This window comes from Nycticebus coucang, chromosome 9 (assembly GCF_027406575.1).
Source record: "Nycticebus coucang isolate mNycCou1 chromosome 9, mNycCou1.pri, whole genome shotgun sequence".
Taxonomy (NCBI): domain Eukaryota; kingdom Metazoa; phylum Chordata; class Mammalia; order Primates; family Lorisidae; genus Nycticebus; species Nycticebus coucang.
Genome location: NC_069788.1, coordinates 110,680,175 through 110,701,855, shown reverse-complemented (window position 1 = coordinate 110,701,855; position 21,681 = coordinate 110,680,175). Strand labels below are relative to the sequence as shown.

At 41.5% G+C, this 21,681-nt stretch overlaps 1 protein-coding gene across 3 annotated transcripts in view; it reads left to right on the top strand.

Moving 5' to 3' along the window:
* Window positions 1-9,492: 9,492 nt before the first annotated feature.
* The window catches only part of YLPM1 (YLP motif containing 1), an 82,266-nt gene continuing 70,077 nt past the window's right edge, over window positions 9,493-21,681 (top strand). For 2 of the 3 annotated variants that reach the window (XR_008382377.1, XM_053601604.1), the window contains exon 1: window positions 9,507-10,530. Coding sequence is in view for 2 of the 3 variants with exons in the window: in XM_053601604.1 (XP_053457579.1) it covers window positions 9,667-10,530 (864 nt within the window). In the remaining variant the exon portion in view is untranslated. Of the gene's footprint in view, window positions 10,531-21,681 lie in introns of all 3 variants that reach the window. The other variant, XM_053601603.1, reaches the window with a different exon arrangement.

The window sequence follows — 21,681 nt, the reverse complement described above, 5'->3', positions numbered from 1 at the left end:
ACGATGACATCTAGTTCTACACTCGATGCTAAGGGACATCCAGTTCCTGAACGACATTCTCTGTGAGGCCTACATGAGTGGCCTTTCTTATAGTGCCTAATGGGATTCCTGAGTTTCCATGAGGCCCAAGATTCCTGTTTCCATATGTATAGTTAGAATATATCCAGAAATTAGAGAGCTTCAAGCGCAAGCAGCAGAAACTCTAACTCAGTTCCTTAAACTCTAACTCAGTTCCTTAAACAATAAGGAAATGCACCTCAAATAACACGAACTTGCAAGGTAGTGCAGTTCTATGCACAATCACGGCTGTAACACTATATTCCTCAATTCTGACCTCATCCCTCTATTGGCTTTGTCATTGAACTTACTTCCTTCATGGTTCCCAGTTAACTGTGAATAGCAATTGGGTAACATGCTCCTTGTTTTCAACCACTGGTGAGAAAAAAGGCTTCTTCCCCAGCCTCACAATAAAAACCTTTCCCTTCAGCATAATTGTGCCAACTTTGGGCAAATGCTAACCCTGGGATGGATGGTATCCTAATCGGTTTTTTCTTTTCTTTCTTTTCCTTCTTTTTTTTTTTTGTGAGTCAGGAGTGTCATTCTGTTGCCCTGGGTAAAGTGCTGTGGTGTCATAGCTCACAGCAACCTCAAACTCTTGGGCTCAAGCAATCTTCTTGTCTTAGTCTCCCAAGTAGCTGGAGACTACAGGTGCCTGCCACAATACCCAGATAGTTTTTCTATTTTGTAGAAAGGGGGTCTGGCTTTGCTGAGGCTGGTCTGGAACTCCTGAGCTCATGCAATCCATCTGCCTCAGCCTCCCAGAGTAGTGCTAGTATTACAGGTGTTAACGCAGCACTACACCCAGCCTTAATCTGTTTTCTGTTGCTTATAACAGAATATCTGAAACTGGGTAATTTAAAAAGAAGAGGAATTTATTTCTTATAGTTATGGAAGCTTAGGAGTTCAAAGTTGAGGGGGCATATCTGGTGAGGACCTGCTTACTGGTTGGGGCTCTGCAGATTCCTAAGGTAGCATGGGGCGTCACATTGCAAGGGCTGAGTATTAGGCTACCTCCGGTCTCTCTTCCTCTTCTTATAAAACCACTTGTCCCAATCCCATGATAATCCACTAATCTATTAACCCATGAAAGGGTTAATCCATTCATACATGACCCCATCACCTCTCAAAGGCCCCATCCCTTGATACTGCTACACAGCGGATTAGATTTCAATGTGACTTTTAGAGGGGACAAATATTCAAACGATAGCAGATGGCCAAAGAGAAGCCATATGCTCATTAGGTTAATCCAGAATCTCTGAACCAATAGATTGCAAGAGAGATGATATCACCATAATTGACTAATTGGGACCTACTCCTGGACTTGGAAATAGCTTTTTCTGAGTGACATGTGATATTTAAGGGGAAATAAAGAGACTTGAATAAAACTAGGACTTTTTTTCAAATTCCACCCCTCCCCCCTTTTTTTTTGACGCAGGCTCTCACTCTGTTTCCTGGGTTAGAATGCAGTGGCATAATCACTGCAATCTCAAACTCCAGTGCTCAAGTAATTCTCCTGTTTCAGTTTCTTGAGTAGCTGGAACTACAGGCTTGCACAACTATGCCTGGCTAACTCTTTTTTAATCTGCTGTAGAGACAGAGGTCTCATTATGTTACTCAGGCTGGTCTCAAACACCTAGGCTCAAATGATCCTCCCACTGTAGCCTCCCAAAGTGCTAGGATTGTAGGCATGAGCCACCACACCTGACCTAATTCGACCTCATTTTAACAAAACTGGCATTTTTATTAAGAAGGAAGAAGAAATAAGAAAGGAAATGGATATTCTCTAGGCAAACATTATTCATTACACCTCATTTTCAAACACTCAAAATGTGAGCATTAGAGCCATCAATAGAATTATGCAAGTTGAGCTATGTTTCAGAATGTAGGAAATGTGTCTTACCAGTAGGTTTTCGAATTATCCCTACTTTATTTATTTGTTTATTTATTTATTCATTTTTAGACAGAGTTTCATTTTGTTGCCCTGGGTAGAGTGTTGTGGCGTCATGGCTGAAAGCAACCTCAAACTCCTGGGTTTAAGCAATTCTCTTGCCTCAGAGCCTCCCAAGTAGCTGGAACTACAGGTTCCTGCCACAACGCCTGGCTCTTTTTAGAGACGAGGTCTCACTCTTGCGCAGGCTGGTCTCGAACTTGTGAGCTCAGGCAATCCACCCATCTCGGCCTCCAGAGTGCAAGGATTATAGGCGTGAGCGACGGCCCCCACCCCCAATTATCCCTATTTTAATATTTCTCCATTCCCCTTCAATTTTCCCACATAAAAGTATAGTATGTGATGTGCCCCATGCATTTAAAGGTATATATTTATTTGTGTGTATGCACTTTTGAATGTATGAAATATTGTGTAACACACATGGATGATATAAAATATTGTATATATAGAGAGTATATTTAAAGTATGAAGAATATTACTAAAATGAACACCCTTGCATTCATCACCTGATTTAAGAATAAAAGATTGCTTATAACTTTGAGGCTTTCTATGTAATTCCCCCTCATTTCATACCTTTCCCTGACTCCACCAAAGGTAACTATCATCCTGGATTTTTTGTCATCCTCTTGCTTTTCACTACAATTTTACCTATTACTTATGTATTTGGGCTGCCTATAAATGAAATTATGCTGTATATAATCTTTTTATTGTTTATATAACATTAAATTTACCATGTTAAACATATACTCAATGGCTTCATGTACATTCATGTTGTGCAACCATCACCACCATCTACTTCCAAAACTTTCTTTGTTTTCCCAAACTGAAACTTGTACCCAGCAAAGAATGATTCCTCATTCCCCCAGCCTCTGGCAATCATGATTCTATTTTCTGTCTCTATGAAGTTGACTACTCTAAGTACCTCACATAAGTGGAATTATATAGTCTTTGTCCTTTTACGACAAATGATTATTTCCCTTAACATTAAACTATCTTCTAGATTCATTTACGTGGCATGTGTCAGAATTTCATTCCCTTTGAAGCTGAGCAATATTTCATTGTATGTATATCCTTCATTTTAAGAATCTATTCATCTGTTGATAGTCATTTGTGTTCGTTTCACCTTTTGACTACCGTGATAATGCTGCTATAATATGGATGCACAAATATTTGTTTGAGTCTTTGTTCAATTATCTTGATTATATATGTTACAACTTTCTCTTTTGTGCTGAGTTATGTTTGTGAGCTGCACCTGTTAATATATGTAGCTATAGTTCATTTACCTTCATTCTGCATAATATTTCATGTTTGTTTACATGGAATAATTGGGTCGTAAGACATTGTGTATCTTTAGTTATATCAGATTGTCAAATTACTACTTTTTTTTTTTGAGACAGAGTCTCACTCTGTCAACCTGGGTAGAGTGATGTGGTGTCATTAGACCTCACAGCAATGTCAGTCTCCAGGGCTCAAGTGATCCTCCTATCTCAGCCTCCTGAATAGTTAGGAGTATAGGAGCCCACCATGTTGCCTGGCTAGTTTTCCTATTTTCTTTTTTTGAGACAGAGTCTCACTTTTGCCCTCGGTAGAGTGCCATGGTGTCATAGCTCACAGTAACCTCAAACTCCTCTTGCCTCAGCCTCCCAAGTAGCTGAGACTATAGGCACCCACTATAGGGCCCACCTATTTTTAGAGGTGGGGTCTCGCATTTGCTCAGGCTGTTCTAGAGCTTCTGAGTTCAAGCAATCCACCCACCTTGGCCTCCCAGAGTACTAGGATTATAGGAATGAGCCACCACACCTGGACTCAACTGTATTTTTATGTATTTATTTATTTATTTATTTTTGAGACAGAGTCTCATTAGTTGCCCTCAGTAGAGTGCCTTCACGTCACAGCTCACAGCAACCTCAAACTCTTGGGCTTAAGCAATTCCCCTGCCTCAGCCTCACAAGTAGCTGGGACTACAGGTGCCAACCACAACGCCTGGCTATTTTTTTGTTGTAGCTGTCAATTGTTGTTGGGCAGGCTCAGCCTGAGTTCGAACCCACCAGCTCTGGTGTATGTGGCAGGCACCCTACCCGCTGAGCTACAGGCGCTGAGCCCTCAACTGTATTTTTATACAGAGACTCCACCTCTAAAAATAGCCAGGGCTGCGGAGGGCACCTGTAGTCCTAGCTACTCAAGAGGCTGAGGCAAGAGGATCTCTTGAGCCCAGGAGTTTGAGGTTACTGTGAGCTATGATGCCAGGTACTCTACCAAGGGTGACAGAGTAAGTAAAAAAAAAAAAAAGGAGTAATTTGACAATCTGATACAACTAAAGATACACAATGCCTTATGACCCTATTATTCCGCTCCTTAGCATGTAAGCATGAACCTTGGACCCCAGGTAGAGTGCAGTGGTGTCGTTGTAGTTCACTGCAACCAAAAACTCCTGGGCTCAAATGATCCTCCTGCCTAGTCTCCTGAGTAGCTGTGACTACAGGTGTAGCCCATGACACCCAGGTATTTTTTCTATTTTTAGTAGAGGTGGGGGTCTCATTTTTACTCAGGCTGGTCTTGAACTCCTGAGCTCAAGCAATCCTCCTGCCTCAGCCTCCCAGAGTGCTAGGATTAAAGGCATGAGACGCCGTGCCTGGCTATTTGTAGTTTTTGTCTGCCCACATCCTCCCCTCCTTCGTCATAAGGCCCAGATTTTTTTTCTTTGAAGTGTTACATTTTCCTCAGTTGTGTTTAGTAGAATTTGAATAAATCAGAGTGCCCATTCTTTTCACTGCATAAGGTGAAGGAGGCACTAGAGGCTCCTTCTAGAACCTTCCTCTCACTATCTCATACATCTAAGAAGGTGTTAAGTGACTTATGGGGGGGAAAAAAGATTTGAACCTCATTTCTTTCAGCACCCAGAGGCTTGATAGTAGAATAGGTCCTGCCCTGGCTTTTTCCTACTCCTAGACTAAGGTGCATAGATTTTTTGACTTTCTTTCTCTTTTTTTTTTTTTTGAGACAGAGCCTCAAGCTGTCACCCTGGGTAGAGTGCTATGGCATCACAGCTCACAGCAACCTCCAACTCCTGGGCTCAAGCGATTCTCCTGCCTCCACCTCCCAAGTAGCTGGGACTACAGGCATCCGCCACAACGCCCGGCTATTTTTTGGTTGCAGCCGTTGTTGTTGTTTGGCGGGCCTGGGCTGGATTCGAACCCACCAGCTCAGGTGTATGTGGCTGGCGCCTTAGCCGCTTGAGCCACTGGCGCCGAGCCCACACAGTATCTTTCTTATATATTTCTTTTTAAGTTTCAACTATTGCTACAGCTAACAACCAAAGACCTTAATGGATACAACCACCCTCAAATTCCAGTCTCTCCTTAACTGGTAATGGTTGAAAGGACTAACAATAGGACAGTTGAGATTACCTATAAATTGGTTTGGTTTTTCTTTGGTTGTTGTTGTTGTTGTTTTTTAGGATAAAATGGGATCATGGCTCCTTGGTGATGGGAAGGGAAAGAAGCGTTCATATTGCCAAGGCTATGTATGACTAAGTACTCTGAGTCTAGAACCCTGGTGAAATGCCTGCTTGAGAGTACGTAGGCCCAATAGCAGATAATCTGCATTTAGATCCTATTGTTCCCACCAGTATAAAATGCAAGAACTAGTAGGTGTTTTTTTATTTCACAAAATGATATGCACGATCTCAGCCAATCAGAATATGGCCTCAAACCACTAGCCAATAAAATATTGTCTCCTCTTTGTAGCCTCACCCAAATCACCCTAGTAACAGAAAGAATGAAACATAACAAGTCAGAAATGGCAGCTGCGTTACAAATCTAGTTCAGAGAAGATTCATGGTAGTTGACTTGAACAGCGCTGACAATTAGCAGCTGAACCTTTCTGGGGTCTCCCACACAAAACCTTCTGTGTGAATTGTGCTTTATCTCATCTCCTTAGATCATTCTGAATAAGAACATTCTATACTTTGATTGTTCAGTATTTTTACATTCTAGATTAGTGAAATTAATCTCTTAAAAATGGGCCTGGGTTGATCTTAAAAATGTTAATGTGAAGTCAATGTTACTAAGATGTCATGAAGAGAGCATTACACAAACAAGCCTTCCTGTAAAGAATTTTTTGAAGGGTATTCTGTATAATGAAGATGGCTGTGATTTTTTTTTTTTAAGAGGGTCTCACGCTGTGCCCTGGGTAGAATGCAGTGGTGTCAGCCTAGATCATAGCAACCTCAAACTCCTGGGTTCAAGCCACCTCAGCCTCCCAAGTAGCAGAGACTACAGGCATGCACTACCATGTCTGGCTAGTTTTTTCTGTTGTCCGTAGAGGCAGCATCTGCTTTTGATCAGGCTGGTATTGAACTCCTGGGTTCAAGGGAAACTCTTGCTTTGCCCTCCCAGAATGCTAGGATTACAAGCTTGAGTCACCACGCCCAGCTAAAGATGGCTGTGATTTTGAAAATTAATTGTGTAGGCTAGAAGTATTGAGTGCCTGAACTAGAGAACTCTCTTCTCTGAGAGTAAGAATCTATGGGACAGGGTGGCACCTGTGGTCAAGTGGGTAGGGCGCCGGCCCCATGTGCTGGAGGTGGCAGGTTCAAACCCAGCCCCGGCCAAAAAAACAAAGACTCCATGGGATAGGATCCCTGTAGCATCTAGAACAGTGCCTAACTTTATTCTGAAACAATGAGGGGAATGTGGAAGTACCTGTTTAGATAACTGTGCTGTCTCCTCTCTTAGGAGGGTGCTGAAAGACCTCCTTTTGAGGGAGGGATTCTGGATAAAGGACCTGGAAGCTAGAACCTAATGGGCCAGGTGGGAAAGAAGGGAAGATTTCCAACTGCCTTCATTTAATCTCACCTTTCTGTGTCTTCTATTACCATCACTTTTTTTTCCTTCCAACTTTTGCTATTAAAAACTTTTATTTTTATTTTTATTTTTTGAGACAGAGTCTCAATCCTACCACGGGCTAGAGTGCCCTCTAGTCAGCCTAATTCATTGTAACCTCTAATTCCTGGGCTCAAGCAATCCCCCACTTTCAGTCTCCCAAGTAGCTGGGAATATAGGTGTGCACCACTATGCCCAGCTACTTTTTCTATTTTTAGTAGAGATGGGATCTTGCTCTTGCTCAGGCTGGTCTCAAACTCCTGAGATCAATTGATCCACACACCTCGGCCTCCCTGAGTGCTAGGATTACACATGTGAGCCGCTGAGCCTGGCCTATTAAAAACTTGTTTTAAAATTATGAAGTACATGGCTCGGCGCCTGTAGCTCATTGATTAGGGCATCGGCCACATACACCAAGGCAGGAGGGTTTGAACCTGGCCCAAGCCTGCTAAACAATGACAACTGCAATAAAAAAATAAAATAGCCGGGCATTGTGGCGGGCATCTGTAGTCCTCAGCTACTTGGGAGCCTGAGGCAAGAGAATCAGGGAATCGTTTAAGCCCAAGAGTTAGAGGTTGCTGTGAGCTGTGATGCCATGGCACTCTACCAAGGGCAACATAGTTAGACTCTGTCTCAAAAAAAAATTATGAAGTACAGGACACAAATATGAAAGCATAATGCATAAATGTACATCTCCATAAGTTTTAACAAAGCAAATATTTGAAAAATTACCCCTTGGTTCAAAAACAAAACATTTTCTCATAAACCCACTTATGCTTCTCCCCCAGTCACTATCCTTTCTTTTCTCCCCAAGGCAACTACCACTCTCACTTCTAACATTACAATTTGCCTATTTTTTTTTTTGAGACAAGAGTCTCACTTTATTGCCCTCAGTAGAGTGCTGTGCCATCACAGCTCACAGCAACCTCAAACTCTTGGACTTAAGCTATTCTCTTGCCTCAGCCTCCCAAGTAGCTGGAACTACAGGCGCCCATCACAATGCCCAGCTATTTTGTTGTTGTTGTTGCCGTTGTCCTTGTTGTTTAGCTGGCCCTGGCTGGGTTCGAACACGCCAGCCTGGGTGTAGGTGGCTGGTGTCCTACCCACTGAGCTATGGACACTGCCCATTGCCTATTTTTTTTCTTTTGAGACAGAGTCTCACTATGCCGCCCTGGGTAGAGTGCTGTGGCATCACAACTCACAGCAACCGCAAACTCTTGGGCTTAAGTAATACTCTTGCTGCAGACTCCCAAGTAGCTAGGACTACAGGTGCCCACCACAACGTCTGGCTATTTTTGTTGTTGTTGTAGTAGTTGTCATTGTTGTTTGGTAGGCCCGGGCTGGATTCAAACCCACCGGCTCTGGTGTATGTGGCTGGTGCCCTAGTACTGAGCTACAGGTGCTAAGCCCAATTTGCCTATTTTTGACCTTAATGCTGATGAGTTGCACATTTACTGGTATCTCATATTGGTTTTAGTTCATATTCCCCTCATTTGTATTGAGGTTTAACTCCTATTTCTTGACTTGAGTCCTGGTTTCAGTGTGATCTGTTTGTGAAAATTCACTACAGTGTGTACTTATGACATGCTAAATAAAATTCTTCTTTGGAATAGAAAACTCTTCCTTCCAAAGAATACCTTGCTCCCCCACTTTCCATTTATATTCACCTCCTGAGAGAGGTGAAGATCTGGGTTGCTAAGACAGAAGCAAGGTCAAATCTTTGAGTGGTACACAACTGACACACTGACATACAATATGCTCAGAGTTTGTTTTTTTAATGTTTGTTTGTTTGAGAATTCAGTGTTTTAGTTTTGCTTTTCAGTGATTCACTCAAGCCAAAGAAAGAGTTCACCTAGTATTATGTTCAGAGATTCTTTTTTGGAAGATTATCTTCTAGGTCATCTTTAGACGATCTTTTTATCTAGTTTTTACTTTCTTTGCTGTAGCTTTGAGATTCTCCAACGCGGAATTTTATGTGTGGAAATAGCCTAAAGAATTCTATTTCACCTCTTTTACAGTATCTGCAGATATTACCTATTACATGCCTACAGGAATTGGTGCAGTCTTACCTTCTGCCTTCAAAATATGTTTCCATTCTTCACAGCTTTATTCCCAATTGGATTTTGGGATATAATTGAGGTAAGTCTATTCGTTTAATTTGGAAGAACTGACATCTTTTCAATTTTTCCTCTTTTCATTCAAGACCATGCTTAGCCTCTCCGTTATTTGAAGTCTAATGTTATCCTACTCAGATATCATTTTGTGGTTTTCTTCATATAAGTTGTACATATTTCTTATAAGAGTTATTCCTAGTTGTTTTATGTTTTTGTTGTTGTTGTGATTGTTGCTATTGTGAATGGAACCTTCTTTTTTTTTCATTCAAAAATGAACCCGTGGAGCGATAGGATCTCTACCACCCCTTTCAACTGTTCGACTCTATGGTTTCTCAGTTCTATGAGAACATTCTACACCCTCCTGCAGTGTCCGAACTCCCAGGGAGATGGCAACCTCGAATCTCCACACTAAAGGCCGCTCTATCTCGCCTTTGTTCTCTTCTCTATGGCTACTGCGCAGGCGTTATAGCCCAAGTCCTGTCCCCGCCTTCTCGATCGCGGGCCCAGCTCTGTAGCGCCGGCGCACTGGCGCGCTCCGTTTATACGCTTTGGGGCCTGTAGGCGCCGCGAGTTCCGGCTGTCGCCGTCGCCGCCGCGGCTCCTGGAGGTCGGTTGCGACGAGTAACGGCTCCGGGACAAACCCTGCGGCTTCTTTTCTGATATGTACCCGAACTGGGGCCGGTATGGCGGGAGCAGCCACTATCCGCCGCCGCCGGTCCCGCCGCCGCCTCCAGTGGCGCTTCCTGAGGCCTCGCCGGGGCCCGGGTACTCGAGCTCGACGACTCCCGCGGCCCCCTCTTCCTCGGGCTTCATGAGCTTCCGCGAGCAGCACTTGGCGCAGCTCCAACAGCTGCAGCAGATGCACCAGAAGCAAATGCAGTGTGTGCTCCAGCCCCACCACCTTCCTCCGCCCCCCTTGCCGCCCCCGCCGGTGATGCCAGGGGGCGGCTACGGAGACTGGCAGCCGCCGCCGCCACCGATGCCCCCGCCACCTGGGCCTGCCCTCAGCTATCAGAAGCAGCAGCAGTACAAACACCAGATGCTCCACCAACGAGATGGGCCTTCTGGTTTGGTTCCAATGGAGCTGGATTCCCCCCCTGAATCTCCCCCTGTACCGCCTGGGTCTTACATGCCCCCATCCCAATCTTACATGCCCCCACCTCAGCCGCCACCCTCGTACTATCCCCCTTCCTCCTCTCAGCCCTACCTGCCTCCTGCTCAGCCATCCCCTTCTCAGTCCCCGCCTTCCCAATCCTATCTGGCGCCTACCCCTTCTTATTCTTCCTCCTCTTCCTCGCAATCGTATATGAGCCATTCCCAGTCCTACTTGCCCTCTTCTCAGGCATCTCCTTCGCGCCCCTCTCAGGGCCATTCTAAATCTCAACTCTTAGCTCCACCGCCGTCGGCCCCCTCTGGGAGTAAGACAACTGTCCAGCAAGAGTCTTTGGAAAGTGGAGCCAAGAACAGGAGTGCTGAAGTGCAGCAAGCTTCCTCTGAGCCAGATCCCTCTATGATGACTCCACAGGTAAGAAAGCATCTTCCTTAGCCTAATCTTTCACGTAGGGCCCTATGTGATAAGGCCTCATGAGGGCTTTAATCAGAGTTTATTCCAACACACAGTGACTACCTAATTTACACTCCAAAGGTTTCCTTAACAATTAGAGGGCTGACAACCCAACTTTTTAATTAGCTAAATATGGATTACTAAGCAACAGGAATTGAAGATGTGTCTAGATACTATAGAGTAGAGGGATGGTTCAAGAGTTAGTTTTCAGATACATTCCTTGGTTTCCTTTGACCAATCTCTTAGATTTTTTGCTGTTCCAGAAAGCCTTGTTTCAAACTGAAAATTCCAGCTGAGAGGCAGCATAAAAGGAAACCTTTCAAAGACTTCAGATTTTGAATGCTTGTAAACTTTATGACCAGTTAATATCTTTTAGAAAATTATTTAGGGGCCAGGAATAGCTCTCAACTTCCTGAATTTAAAGGACTCAGCAAATGAAGGATGAAGTACAAGGAGCATCCTAATTGTGCACATACAATACGTAAATGAGTCTGTAGCCATTTGACCCTTTTAGGGATCTGTTGGTCCATTTTAGGAATTGACCTATACGTCCTTTTCTCACATTACTTAAAGGTAGTTTTAAGACATGAACAGTTACCTGCATTTTATTGTTATTATTTACTCCAAAGTAACAGCTATATTTTGTAAAATTTTTTTGTATTTTGAGACTGAGTCTTACTGTGTCGCCCTTGGTAGCGTGCTGTGGTGTCACCCCTCACAGCAACCTCCAGCCCTTGGGCTTAGGCGATTCTCTTGCAGCAGCCTCCTGAGTAGCTGGGACTACAGGCGCCCGCCACAACGCCCAGCTACTTTTCTGTTGTTGCAGTTTGGCCAGGGCTGGGTTTGAACCCGCCATCCTCAGTATATGGGGCTGGCACCCTACCCACTGAGCCATAAGTGCCGCCCTTTACTAGATTATTTTTCTGGTCTTGTAGAGAAATGAATAAATTGTTTTTGGTGTTTTTTGGAGGGGTTATATGTCAGAGGGGGCCTTAATATGAATACGAACACTGCTTTTGCTTTCCTGCCTTTGTACCTTTGTTTGTAATGAATTTCTGAATGTCCTGAATATTCAGTGCTTCCAGTTCTTTAGTGAGAGGCAGAAGGAAACTTGCGGAAGATGAGAATTGAAGTATGCCAGTGGACCAGATCAAGAAGAGCCTTGTAAACCTGTGGCTTTCTCACCTCTGTCTAGAATTCTTTCCAATTTCCTCCACCCTCTTTCTCCCCACTTAAAATTGTATCGTTTTGGGCGGCGCCTGTGGCTCTGTGCGTAAGGCGCCGGCCCCATATGCCCAGGGTGGTGGGTTCAAACCCAGCCCCAGCCAAACTGCAACAAAAAAATAGCCGGATGTTGTGGCTGGTGTCTGTAGTCCCAGCTGCTTGGGAGGCTGAGGCAAGAGAATCGCGTAAGCCCAAGAGTTAGAGGTTGCTGTGAGCCGTGTGACACCACGGCACTCTACCCGAGGGCAGTACAGTGAGACTCTGTCTCTACAAAAAAAAAAAAAAAAATTGTATCGTTTTTAAGGTCTATCTCAAATATAAAGATCTCCCTGAAGCTGTGCTTGTTCTTTTACTCATCTGGTTTGGTTCTGTTCTTCAGATTGTAAGTCCCTTGCAGACAGGGTCTGTCTTGTTTATCTTATCCTCTTTAGCACCTAGGACAGGGCCTTGCAAATTGTAGGCTCTCCACAAAGATTTGTTGAATAAGATATGAGAGTTGTTGTGTGCTAGACCTAGGATACTTTGGTTTTATTAGATGATAAACACATCTTCATGACAGTGCCAATCTCTGACAGTTCTTCTGCTTATTTTTTATTCTTTGATTCTTACTTTAATTTTGGAATGTGTCATTAAAAAAAAAAAAAATTTTTTTTTTTTTTTTGTGGTAGAGTCTCACTCAGTTGCCTGGGGTTGCATGCTGTGGCATAATACTTCACAGCAACATCAAACTGTTGGGCTCAGGCAGTCCTCTTGCCTCAGCCTCCCAAGTAGCTGGGGGCTACAGGTGCCCACCACCTGTAGCTTGGCTATTTTTAGAGACAGGGCCTCACTCTTTGCTGAGGATGGTCTTGAACTGAGTGAGCTCAAGCAATCCACCCGCCTAGGCCTCCCAGAGTGCTAGGATTACAAGCGTGACCCACCATGCCTGGCCTTATTCAGAATTTTTTTTATGATGAAAGATTTATAACGTACACAAAATTGAAAAATTATGTGATTTCCTCTGTGTGCTTATCATTCAGATTCAACAACTATCAAGATTTTAACATGTTTATTTTATCTAGGCGTTTTTTGTTACTGCTGAAATATTTTAAAGTAAACCTTAGGTCTTAGGATATTTCATCCCTGCATTCTTAATTAGGTCCTTTTGTTAAACACATTGTAAGACCTAACAAAATTAAGTTTCTTGGTATCACATCCCATATTCAGATTTCCCCTAATGTTTCATCATACTAATGGAATTAAAAATAATTCCTGGGGTGGCACCTGTGGCTCAATGAGTAGGGCGCCGGCCCCATATGCCGAAGGTGGTGGGTTCAAACCCAACCCCGGCCAAAAACTGCAACCAAAAAAAATAAAAACAAAACAAAACAAAAATAATTCCTGATGTCATTCATGTTAAATTCCTCAAATCAATTTTGATGTTTTTTCAGTTCAAATCAGGATCCAAATAGGGTATACAAAAGCCTCTTTTATTTATTTATTTTTATTTATTTATTTATTTTTTTGTGGTTTTTGGCTGGGGCTGGGTTTGAACCCACCACCTCCGGCATATGGGACCGGTGCCCTACTCCTTGAGCCACAGGCACCACCCGCCTTTTTTATTATAGATCAGGATTTCTCAAACTTCAACACTACACATTTTGGGCAGAATAATTCTTTGTTGTGGGGACATGTCCCTTGCATTGTGGGATGTTTAGTGGCATCCCTGATCTCTACCCACTAGATGCCAGTGGCAGCCTCAAATCTGACAACCAAAAATGTTTCCAGATGTTGCCAGATCTCCCCTTGGGCATAAAATTGTCCTGCATTGAGAACCCCTGATATTGATCAGTCCCTTCTCTTCTCTTTTACAACTTAATGCCATTAAATGTAATGAAAAATCTGTCATTTGTTCTATAGAATGTCCTGCATTCTGCATTTGTTTGCTTTCTCATGGTGTCATTTGACTTGTTCCTCTTTTTTCCATATTTTTTGTAAATTAGAAGTTAACTTTGATATCTTTCTAGATTTAAGTTCAGCTTTCTTTTGGCAACTGTAGTTTGTAAGTGGTATTGTGTATTTCATTTACATTCCATCATGAATCTCACAATGCTTGATTGTCTAAGTGTTAGGGGTGTCAATATTGATCAATAGATTCAGGTGGTGACAGGCTGGTCCTTCTGCTATAAAGCTTCCCATCCATCTTGAGCCTAATGTTTCATCTAGCAGTTCATTCGTTGATGGTCTTTGCCTAAATAAATTATTTCATTAGGGGTTGCAGCATCATGATTTTTTTTCTCTGACATTTCTTCCACATTTACTATATGTAATTCTGTAAAGAAAAACTTTTAACTTAAGAGCCAGAGCTACTTGATTGGAAATACAGTTTGTGTAGGAAAGGCGGGATAAATACTTGATATAATTCTATATTTTTCTACTTTTCGAAGTAAAGCATTGATGATTTAATGGAATGTGTCTTTTTGAAGATTGTCTGCTTAAAGGACTGAGTTATTTACGTAAAACTGTTGGCTTTCATTGGAGCTTTTAGGGATGCCATTTATTTAATGTCTTTGTTGACTGGCACCTAAGTGCCAAGTACTGTGCTTAGTATGGAAATGAGATAGACATGGTGCCGATCCTCTTAATAAGTAATTATACGAATTACCTAGTAGATGAACAATTATAGGTCCACAAAGAGAAAAAAAAAATAAATTCAAATGGGGGAGGGGAGAAAGGTAGGAGAGGACTGAGTAAGCTTCCACCTAATGGGCACACCTCCTGGGTGAAGGACTCAAATACAACTTGGACACTACCTAACAAATGCAAACAATGTAACCTAAACATATGTACTCTTATATTAATCTAAAATTTTTAAAAAGATGAAAAAAGAGAATCAGAGGGTGCTGTAGGATTGTAAAATATAAAAATCACTAGACTGTTTCATAAAGAACTGGAGAAGGTGAGCTTTTTTTTTTTTTTTGTAGAGACAGAGTCTCACTTTATGGCCCTCGGTAGATCACACAGCTCACAGCAACCTCCAACTCCTGGGCTTAAGCGATTCTCTTGCCTCAGCCTCCCGAGTAGCTGGGACTACAGGGGCCCGCCACAACGCCCAGCTATTTTTTGGTTGCAGTTCAGCCGGGGCCGGGTTTGAACCCGCCACCCTTGGTATATGGGGCCGTCGCCTTACCGACTAAGCCACAGGCGCTGTCCGAGCTTTTTTTTTTTTTTTTTTTTAAGTTCACCATTGTATACATAGTGCCATGCACTCTAGCGTGTGGTAGGTGGAGAACAAAATGTTTCAAATGAGAGCTTTAACCTAATAGAAAAGATGGCCCTACTGGGTTTGGTGGCCTGTAATCCTAGCACTCTGGGAAGCTGAAGTGGGTGGATTGCTTGAGCTCAGGAGTTTGAGACCAGTTTGAGCAAGAGTGAGACCCTGTCTTACTAAAAATAGAAAAACTAGCCGGGGGTTGTGGCAGGCGTCTGTAGTCCCAGCTACTGGGGAAGCTGAGGCAAGAAGGATCGCTTGAGCCCAGGAGGTTGAGGTTTGTCCCCAAGGGTGGAAAAAAAAAAAAAAGAAGAGGCCTCCCTTTATAAAGTGATATTTAAGTGAAACCTAAAGAACGATTAGGAATTAACCAGATTCAAAGAATTAGGTAAGTTCAGTAAGGCTCCCTGAAACCTAGGGTAAGGGTAGTAGACGTAAATCAGATCAGAGAAGGCCTGTAAGGAATTTATTCTGAGGGCGATAGGAAGTAGCTGAAGGATTGTATATAGGCAAATGTGACAGATCAGCATTTTTGAAAACTCACTCTGCTTGTAGTATGAAGAGTAGTAAAAGAACAAGAGTGATTTAGAGAGAATAGTTGTTGAAGTAGTCCAGGCAGGAAATGATAATGGTTTGGAGTTGAATGATGTTAGTGTAGATGGAGAGAAGTGGAAAGACTAAAGAAATATTTAGCTGCTAGAATCCAGGTGGAGACTGAATAGTGGACAAGGAGACATAAAGAATGATTCCTAGGGCTGCTGTGCCTGAGCGAACACCAGCCATCCCTTAATAAACCATTCATTTCGTCTGCAAAAAAAAAAAGAATGATTCCTAGGTTTTTGAGATGGGCTGCTAGTTCCATTTAGTAAAAGTCCCATTTACTAAAATAGAAAAACCTAGAAAGGAGGAAGAAGAACAGGTCTGAGGAGGAGGGGTAAAAGATGAGTTAAGTTTTACGAGTTTGAGGTTCTTGAGACATAGATTCCTAATGGAGATGTCCAGTTGGAAGTTAGATACAGAGGAGTCTAGAAGCAACATCTGGAAAATTTATAAGTCATCCACATAATTACGATATTTGAAGACACAGAAATAGATGAGGTCTCCTAAGGAGTATGTGTAGAGCAGCAGTTCTCAACCTGTGGGTCAAACTGTATTAAAGGGCCACGGCATTAGGAGGTTGAGAATCACTGGTGTGGAGTGAGAACAATGAGCGTAGTCCCACAGAATAACAGCATCTATGGGACATAGTGGAAGAAAGGTCAGATAGATAGATGGAAAATCAAGACAATGCAGTGCTACAGAAATAAAGAGGAAGACTCTTAAGACAGGGACTGGTCAACTGTATCAAGTACTGCGGAGAGGTCAAGCAAGATAGAGACTTTGAGTTATCTTTTGCACTTACTGACATGTAGATTATTGTTGACCTTGGCAGGAGCAGTTTCATAGTGACTGAAGCCATATTGCATTGATTTGAGGAGTGATGGAAGGTGAGGAAATGGGGATGGTGAGTATAGACAACTCTTTCAAGAAGTTTGACCGAAGGAGAGTGAGAGAGAAAGTTACTAAAATGGAAATCCAGTACCAGATTTTCCTTCCTTTTGCTTTAGGGTATAAGACATAGAATGTTATATTGTGGGCATTTATAATAATAAACCTGGATAGGAAAGGTAACCATAAAATTGATCTTTAAAACATTACACACAAACATGCATCTCCTTTATCTAGTTGCCTATGTGGAAGATCATTTTACCATACCAGTAGTAAGTGGTCAGTGAGTGCTTCCTGAATAAATTGGCATCTGGTCTAGTAATGGTATTTGTGACAGATAGTTCTCACATTTTTCACATTTTAAATGCCTTCATTTGATCTTTTTAATAGTGTGACATGTTATGGTATTCTTCTACTTAGGAACCAACATTATGAGGTGTAGTTGTCTGATGTGGTGGGACATTCAGAAGAATTGTCATCATTAGCAAGTTCAGACATGTTTTTCTTTTCTAAAATAGAGATAGTCACTCTTCTTTGGGGGTTGCGAAGGACATTTCTGAGTGATGTCATTTTTATTTATTTGTAAAGCTTAAAAAATGTGCTGAAGCCTAGTCCTAGAATTGAACAAGATCTGGTTACCGTGTATAGCATTCATATTTAGTAGAAATTGACCTATAAGGCATTGAATCAACAAGTACTTGAGCCATTAATAAGGTTCTTAACTCTGGACTACATCTAAGACAAGGATGGGAAGCATGAGAATAGGTGGGTGCAGATGGATAAAGAATCTGGACCCTACGATTGTCATCGTGTCTGTAGCCATTGGCTTCTAGTTTGTGAAAGATTACATCTTTGTATCTGAAAACATGAGGTTTTCAAAGCAACTTTAAAAAAGGAAACTTTAACTTCTGTTTGAAAGAGACTGAATTTGTTAATTTTTAAAGCATTTGAAAGAGACCGAATTCTTTAATTTTTAAAGCTGAAGGTTAGAGCTGATAATGTTTTTAGTGTTTTCTTTATTATTTCTTGAGACAGAGTCTCAGTATGTCGCCCTCGGTAGAGTGCTATGGAGTCACAGCTCACAGCAACCTCAAACTCGTGGGTTTAAGAGATCTCTTGCCTCAACCTCCCAAGTAGCTGGGACTACAGGCGCCTGCCACACGCCTGGCTATTTTTTGTTGTCGTTGTTTAGCAGGCCTGGGCTGGGTTTGAACCCACCAGCACCGGTGCTTGTGTCCGGTGCCCTAACCACTGAGCTACGGGCGCCAAGCCTTTTAGTGTTTTTTTTAATAGAAGAAAGTCGAAAGTTGTCTTTAAGGCTCAGCGCCTATAGCTCAGCAGCTAGGGTGCTGGCCACATACACCAGAGCTGGCATGTTCAAATATAGCCTGGACCTGCCAAACAACAATGACAACTACAACCAACTCTGCTGAGGGTGATGTAGTGAGATGCTGTCTCAAAAAAAAAAAAAGAAAGTGTCTTTAATACTACATTATTGTTGACTATCATGGTCAGTGTGCTTTTTTTTTTTTTTATTTTGGATAGTAAAAGTACAGATGCTTCTTGACTTACAGCAAGGCCATATTCCGGTAAATACAGCGTAAGTTGAAAAATGTCAATAATGCATTTAATACGGCTAATTTACCAAACCTTGTAACTTAGCTTGGCTTACTTTAGATGTTTTCAGAACACTTACATTAGCCTACAGTAGGGCAGAATCATCTGGCAACAAAGAACACCGTAGCATATTGGTCATTTATCCTTCTGATTGCATGATTGGGAGATGTGGCTTGTTGCCACTTGCCCAGCATCAAGAGGGTATCAGGCTAAATATCACTAGCCTGGAAAAAGTCAATATTCAAAATTCAAGGTATGGTTTCTACTGAATGAATATCACTTTTGTATTCTTACAAAGTCAAGAAATCTTAAGTGGAACCATTATTATAAGTCAGGGACCATCTGTAATTATATCCTGAGGGCTGATTATGGGTATGATAATTAAAAATAAAAAATCAGGCTGGATGCAGTGGCTCATACCTATAATCTTAGCCCTTTGGGAGGCCGAGGTGGGAGGATTGCTTGAGCTCAGGAGTTCAAGAGCAACCTGAGCAAGAGTGAGACCTTGTCTCTATTGTTGTCTCTATAATAGAAACATTAGCTAGGCATTCTGGTGGGCACCTGTAGTCCCAGCTACTTGGGAGGCTGAAGCCGGAGGATCACTTGAATCCTGGTGTTTGAGGTGTTTGTGACCTAGCTAGGTGCATGCACAGCATTCTAGCCTGGGGCAATAGAGTGAGATTCTGTCTGGAAAAAAAGAAAAAGAAAAACCATATTCAGACTTCAGGATAAAGTTAGTGAGACAGAATATGTTCTCTTCCCAATAGGTTGGAATAAGTTTTAGGTCATAGAAATGAGAGACCTAGAAGGAAAGGTTAAATAACTGTACATAAGAAAAGCAAAAGGCATCTCTCTCCCAAGACAAAAACATTCTTTGAGTGAAAAACAGATAACAAGCTAGTATGTTTGGTGAAAAAAGGCATATATTATAATATATATTTTATGGATCTATTTGCATGTGGAAAATTGGGAGAGGGAGAACATCAGTTACCAGGATTGCTATTATTATTAATGATGTTTATTAAATAAAATAGTGACAATATAGAAAATCTTGGTTATGCAAAGGTAATTGTATTAGAAATGAGCAAGTTGGCTCGGCACCTGTAGCTCAGCAGCTAGGGCGTCAGCCACATACACTGGAGCTGGTGGGTTCAAACCCAGCCCAGGCCTGCAAACAACAACAACAACAAAAATAGCTGGGCGTTGTGGCAGGCACCTGTAGTCCCAGCTACTTGGGAGGCTAAGGCAAGAGAATTGCTTAAGCCCAAGAGTTTGAGGTTGCTATGAGCTGTGACACTACAGCACTCTACTAAGGGGGACATAGTGAGACTCTGTCTCAAAAAAAAAAAGCAAGTAAAATGAATCCATTTAATATAGAGACCAAAAGTTCATTGTAAAAATGTAAAAAAATTCAATTGGTTCAACTTGATTGAAAAAATAATTCAAGATCCAATCTTAAAAGCTCAAAATGATAAGAATAAGCTGATTTTATATTTAATGGAATTGTTATAAATGAAAATATAGCTGAGTCCTAGAGTGAATAAAGTGTAGATTGGGCTTCTGTGTTATTATTATTATTATTATTTTTATTTTTATTTTTTTGCAGTTTTTGGCCAGGGCCAGGTTTGAACCCACTACCTCTGGTATATGGGGCCAGTGCTCTACTCCTTGAGCCACAGGCGCCACTCCTGTGTTGTTATTTTTATATTCAGCTTATTCTCTTTTGCGGTTCCCATTTTAAAGTTCTCTTTGGTGGTTGATTGTGGTAGGACTTCTGCCAGATCCTCAGCTATCGGTAATGAGTTTCAAAGTTCTCCAACACCACTTTTATAAAATACGATATCCTTATTAATTAATTAATTAATTAATTTTGAGACAGAGTCTTTGTCACTTTCGGTAGAGTGCTGTGGTGTAACAGCTCAAACTCTTGGTCTTAAGCCTCTTAATTATCTTGCCTCAGCTTCCCAAGAAGCTGGGACTATAGGTGCCCACTACAATGCCCAGCTACTTTTAGAGACGAGGTCTTACTCTTGCTCAGGCTGGTCTTGAACTGGTGAGCTTAGGCATTCCCATCTGCTTTGGCCTCCTAGAGTGCTAGGATTACAGGCATGAGCCACCTCACTTGGCTCTAAGTACTATATCCTTATAATTATAGTAAGAACATAGGGTTTTGTTAATCGTGTAAGTATACAGGATAATTCATGAGAGAATAGTGTTAATAACTCTTGATTTTTGTTACACAACCTTGTAACATGGGAAATTGTATAATAAGTACTAGAATAATGACAGTCCTGTAGTTGTTTCTAAGTGGGGAGTTTTGTAAATTGATCTTAATTAATAGGTTATTACTTATTGTACAGTCCATTTTCTTTGAGGTATTTATGTCCTAAAAATTCACTGTAAACACCAAATTATTGAATACTGAACCATTGCTCCTAGGGGAAAAACAAGGCTAGGTTCCTGTGAGCCTCTAGTCACATTTCACCAACCAATCAGTACACAACCTTTTTTTATACGTTTTTCTGTTTAAAAACACGTTATTTATTACATACTCTTTTATTACACTGAGCTCACAGCCAACAGCACTGTAACACTTTCTGGACAAAGCGTACCCAACATAGGTATTTTCTCTGTAAGGCATATACCAGCTTTCTTGCTCTTAGGAGCACTAGGCAGCACTTTATACTTAGGGACCATTTTAAATAGCAAAATCCCCCCCAAAAGCCCAAATGAGAAAAATGTGGCACTAAATAACCCGTGAAAAAGACATTTTATTTACAGTAGGAAAGCTGGGACAAAAAAGCAGAGCCTCACCTGGCCCCACCTCATTTGGGAACATGCACATCAGTAAACTGAAATTGTTCACTGTTCTCCACGTGTTCATGAATAATTGGAAAAGCTCAGCAAGTATTGATTATGGGTTTAAAAATAAATTTTAGTCAGTAGGAAAATTTGCAAATAAAGAATCTATGGATAATAAAGATAGGCTGTATTTTCTCTCTCTCTTTTTTTTTTCAGGCTGAGCTTATTGTTGTAATTTTTTTAAAATGGAAGCACAAAACAAGTTTCCAGAAAATTAAATTGCAGTATAATTTAGAAGGTAAAGCTGAGACTTTTAAGATAAATAGACTTTTTACAGAAATAGTATTTTAAAACATAGCATATTCTCCTGTTTGTGTGTATATGTAAATGCTGATAGACTAATAATACAACAGGTGTTTAAAAAGGGAGGAGAACGAAAGGAGAGAAAGGCAGAAGAGGTAGGAATATTTGGTTATATTCATTAATTATAAGATCTTTGTAGATAAATATGAACAAACTGAAGGAAGATAAAAATAATAGCTGTGAATACTGAAGAGATTTATCCTGACCATTTATCAAAAAGAGGGCTCTTGCCTACAAACACATGTGTTTTAAGAGAGTAGAGAAATATGTTGAATTAACATGTATGATTTAATTTAAATTTGGGGGAGGAATTGAAATTATTCTGTAGCCTATTATTAACATCTTATTAACTTATTTGCTGTTCTCAG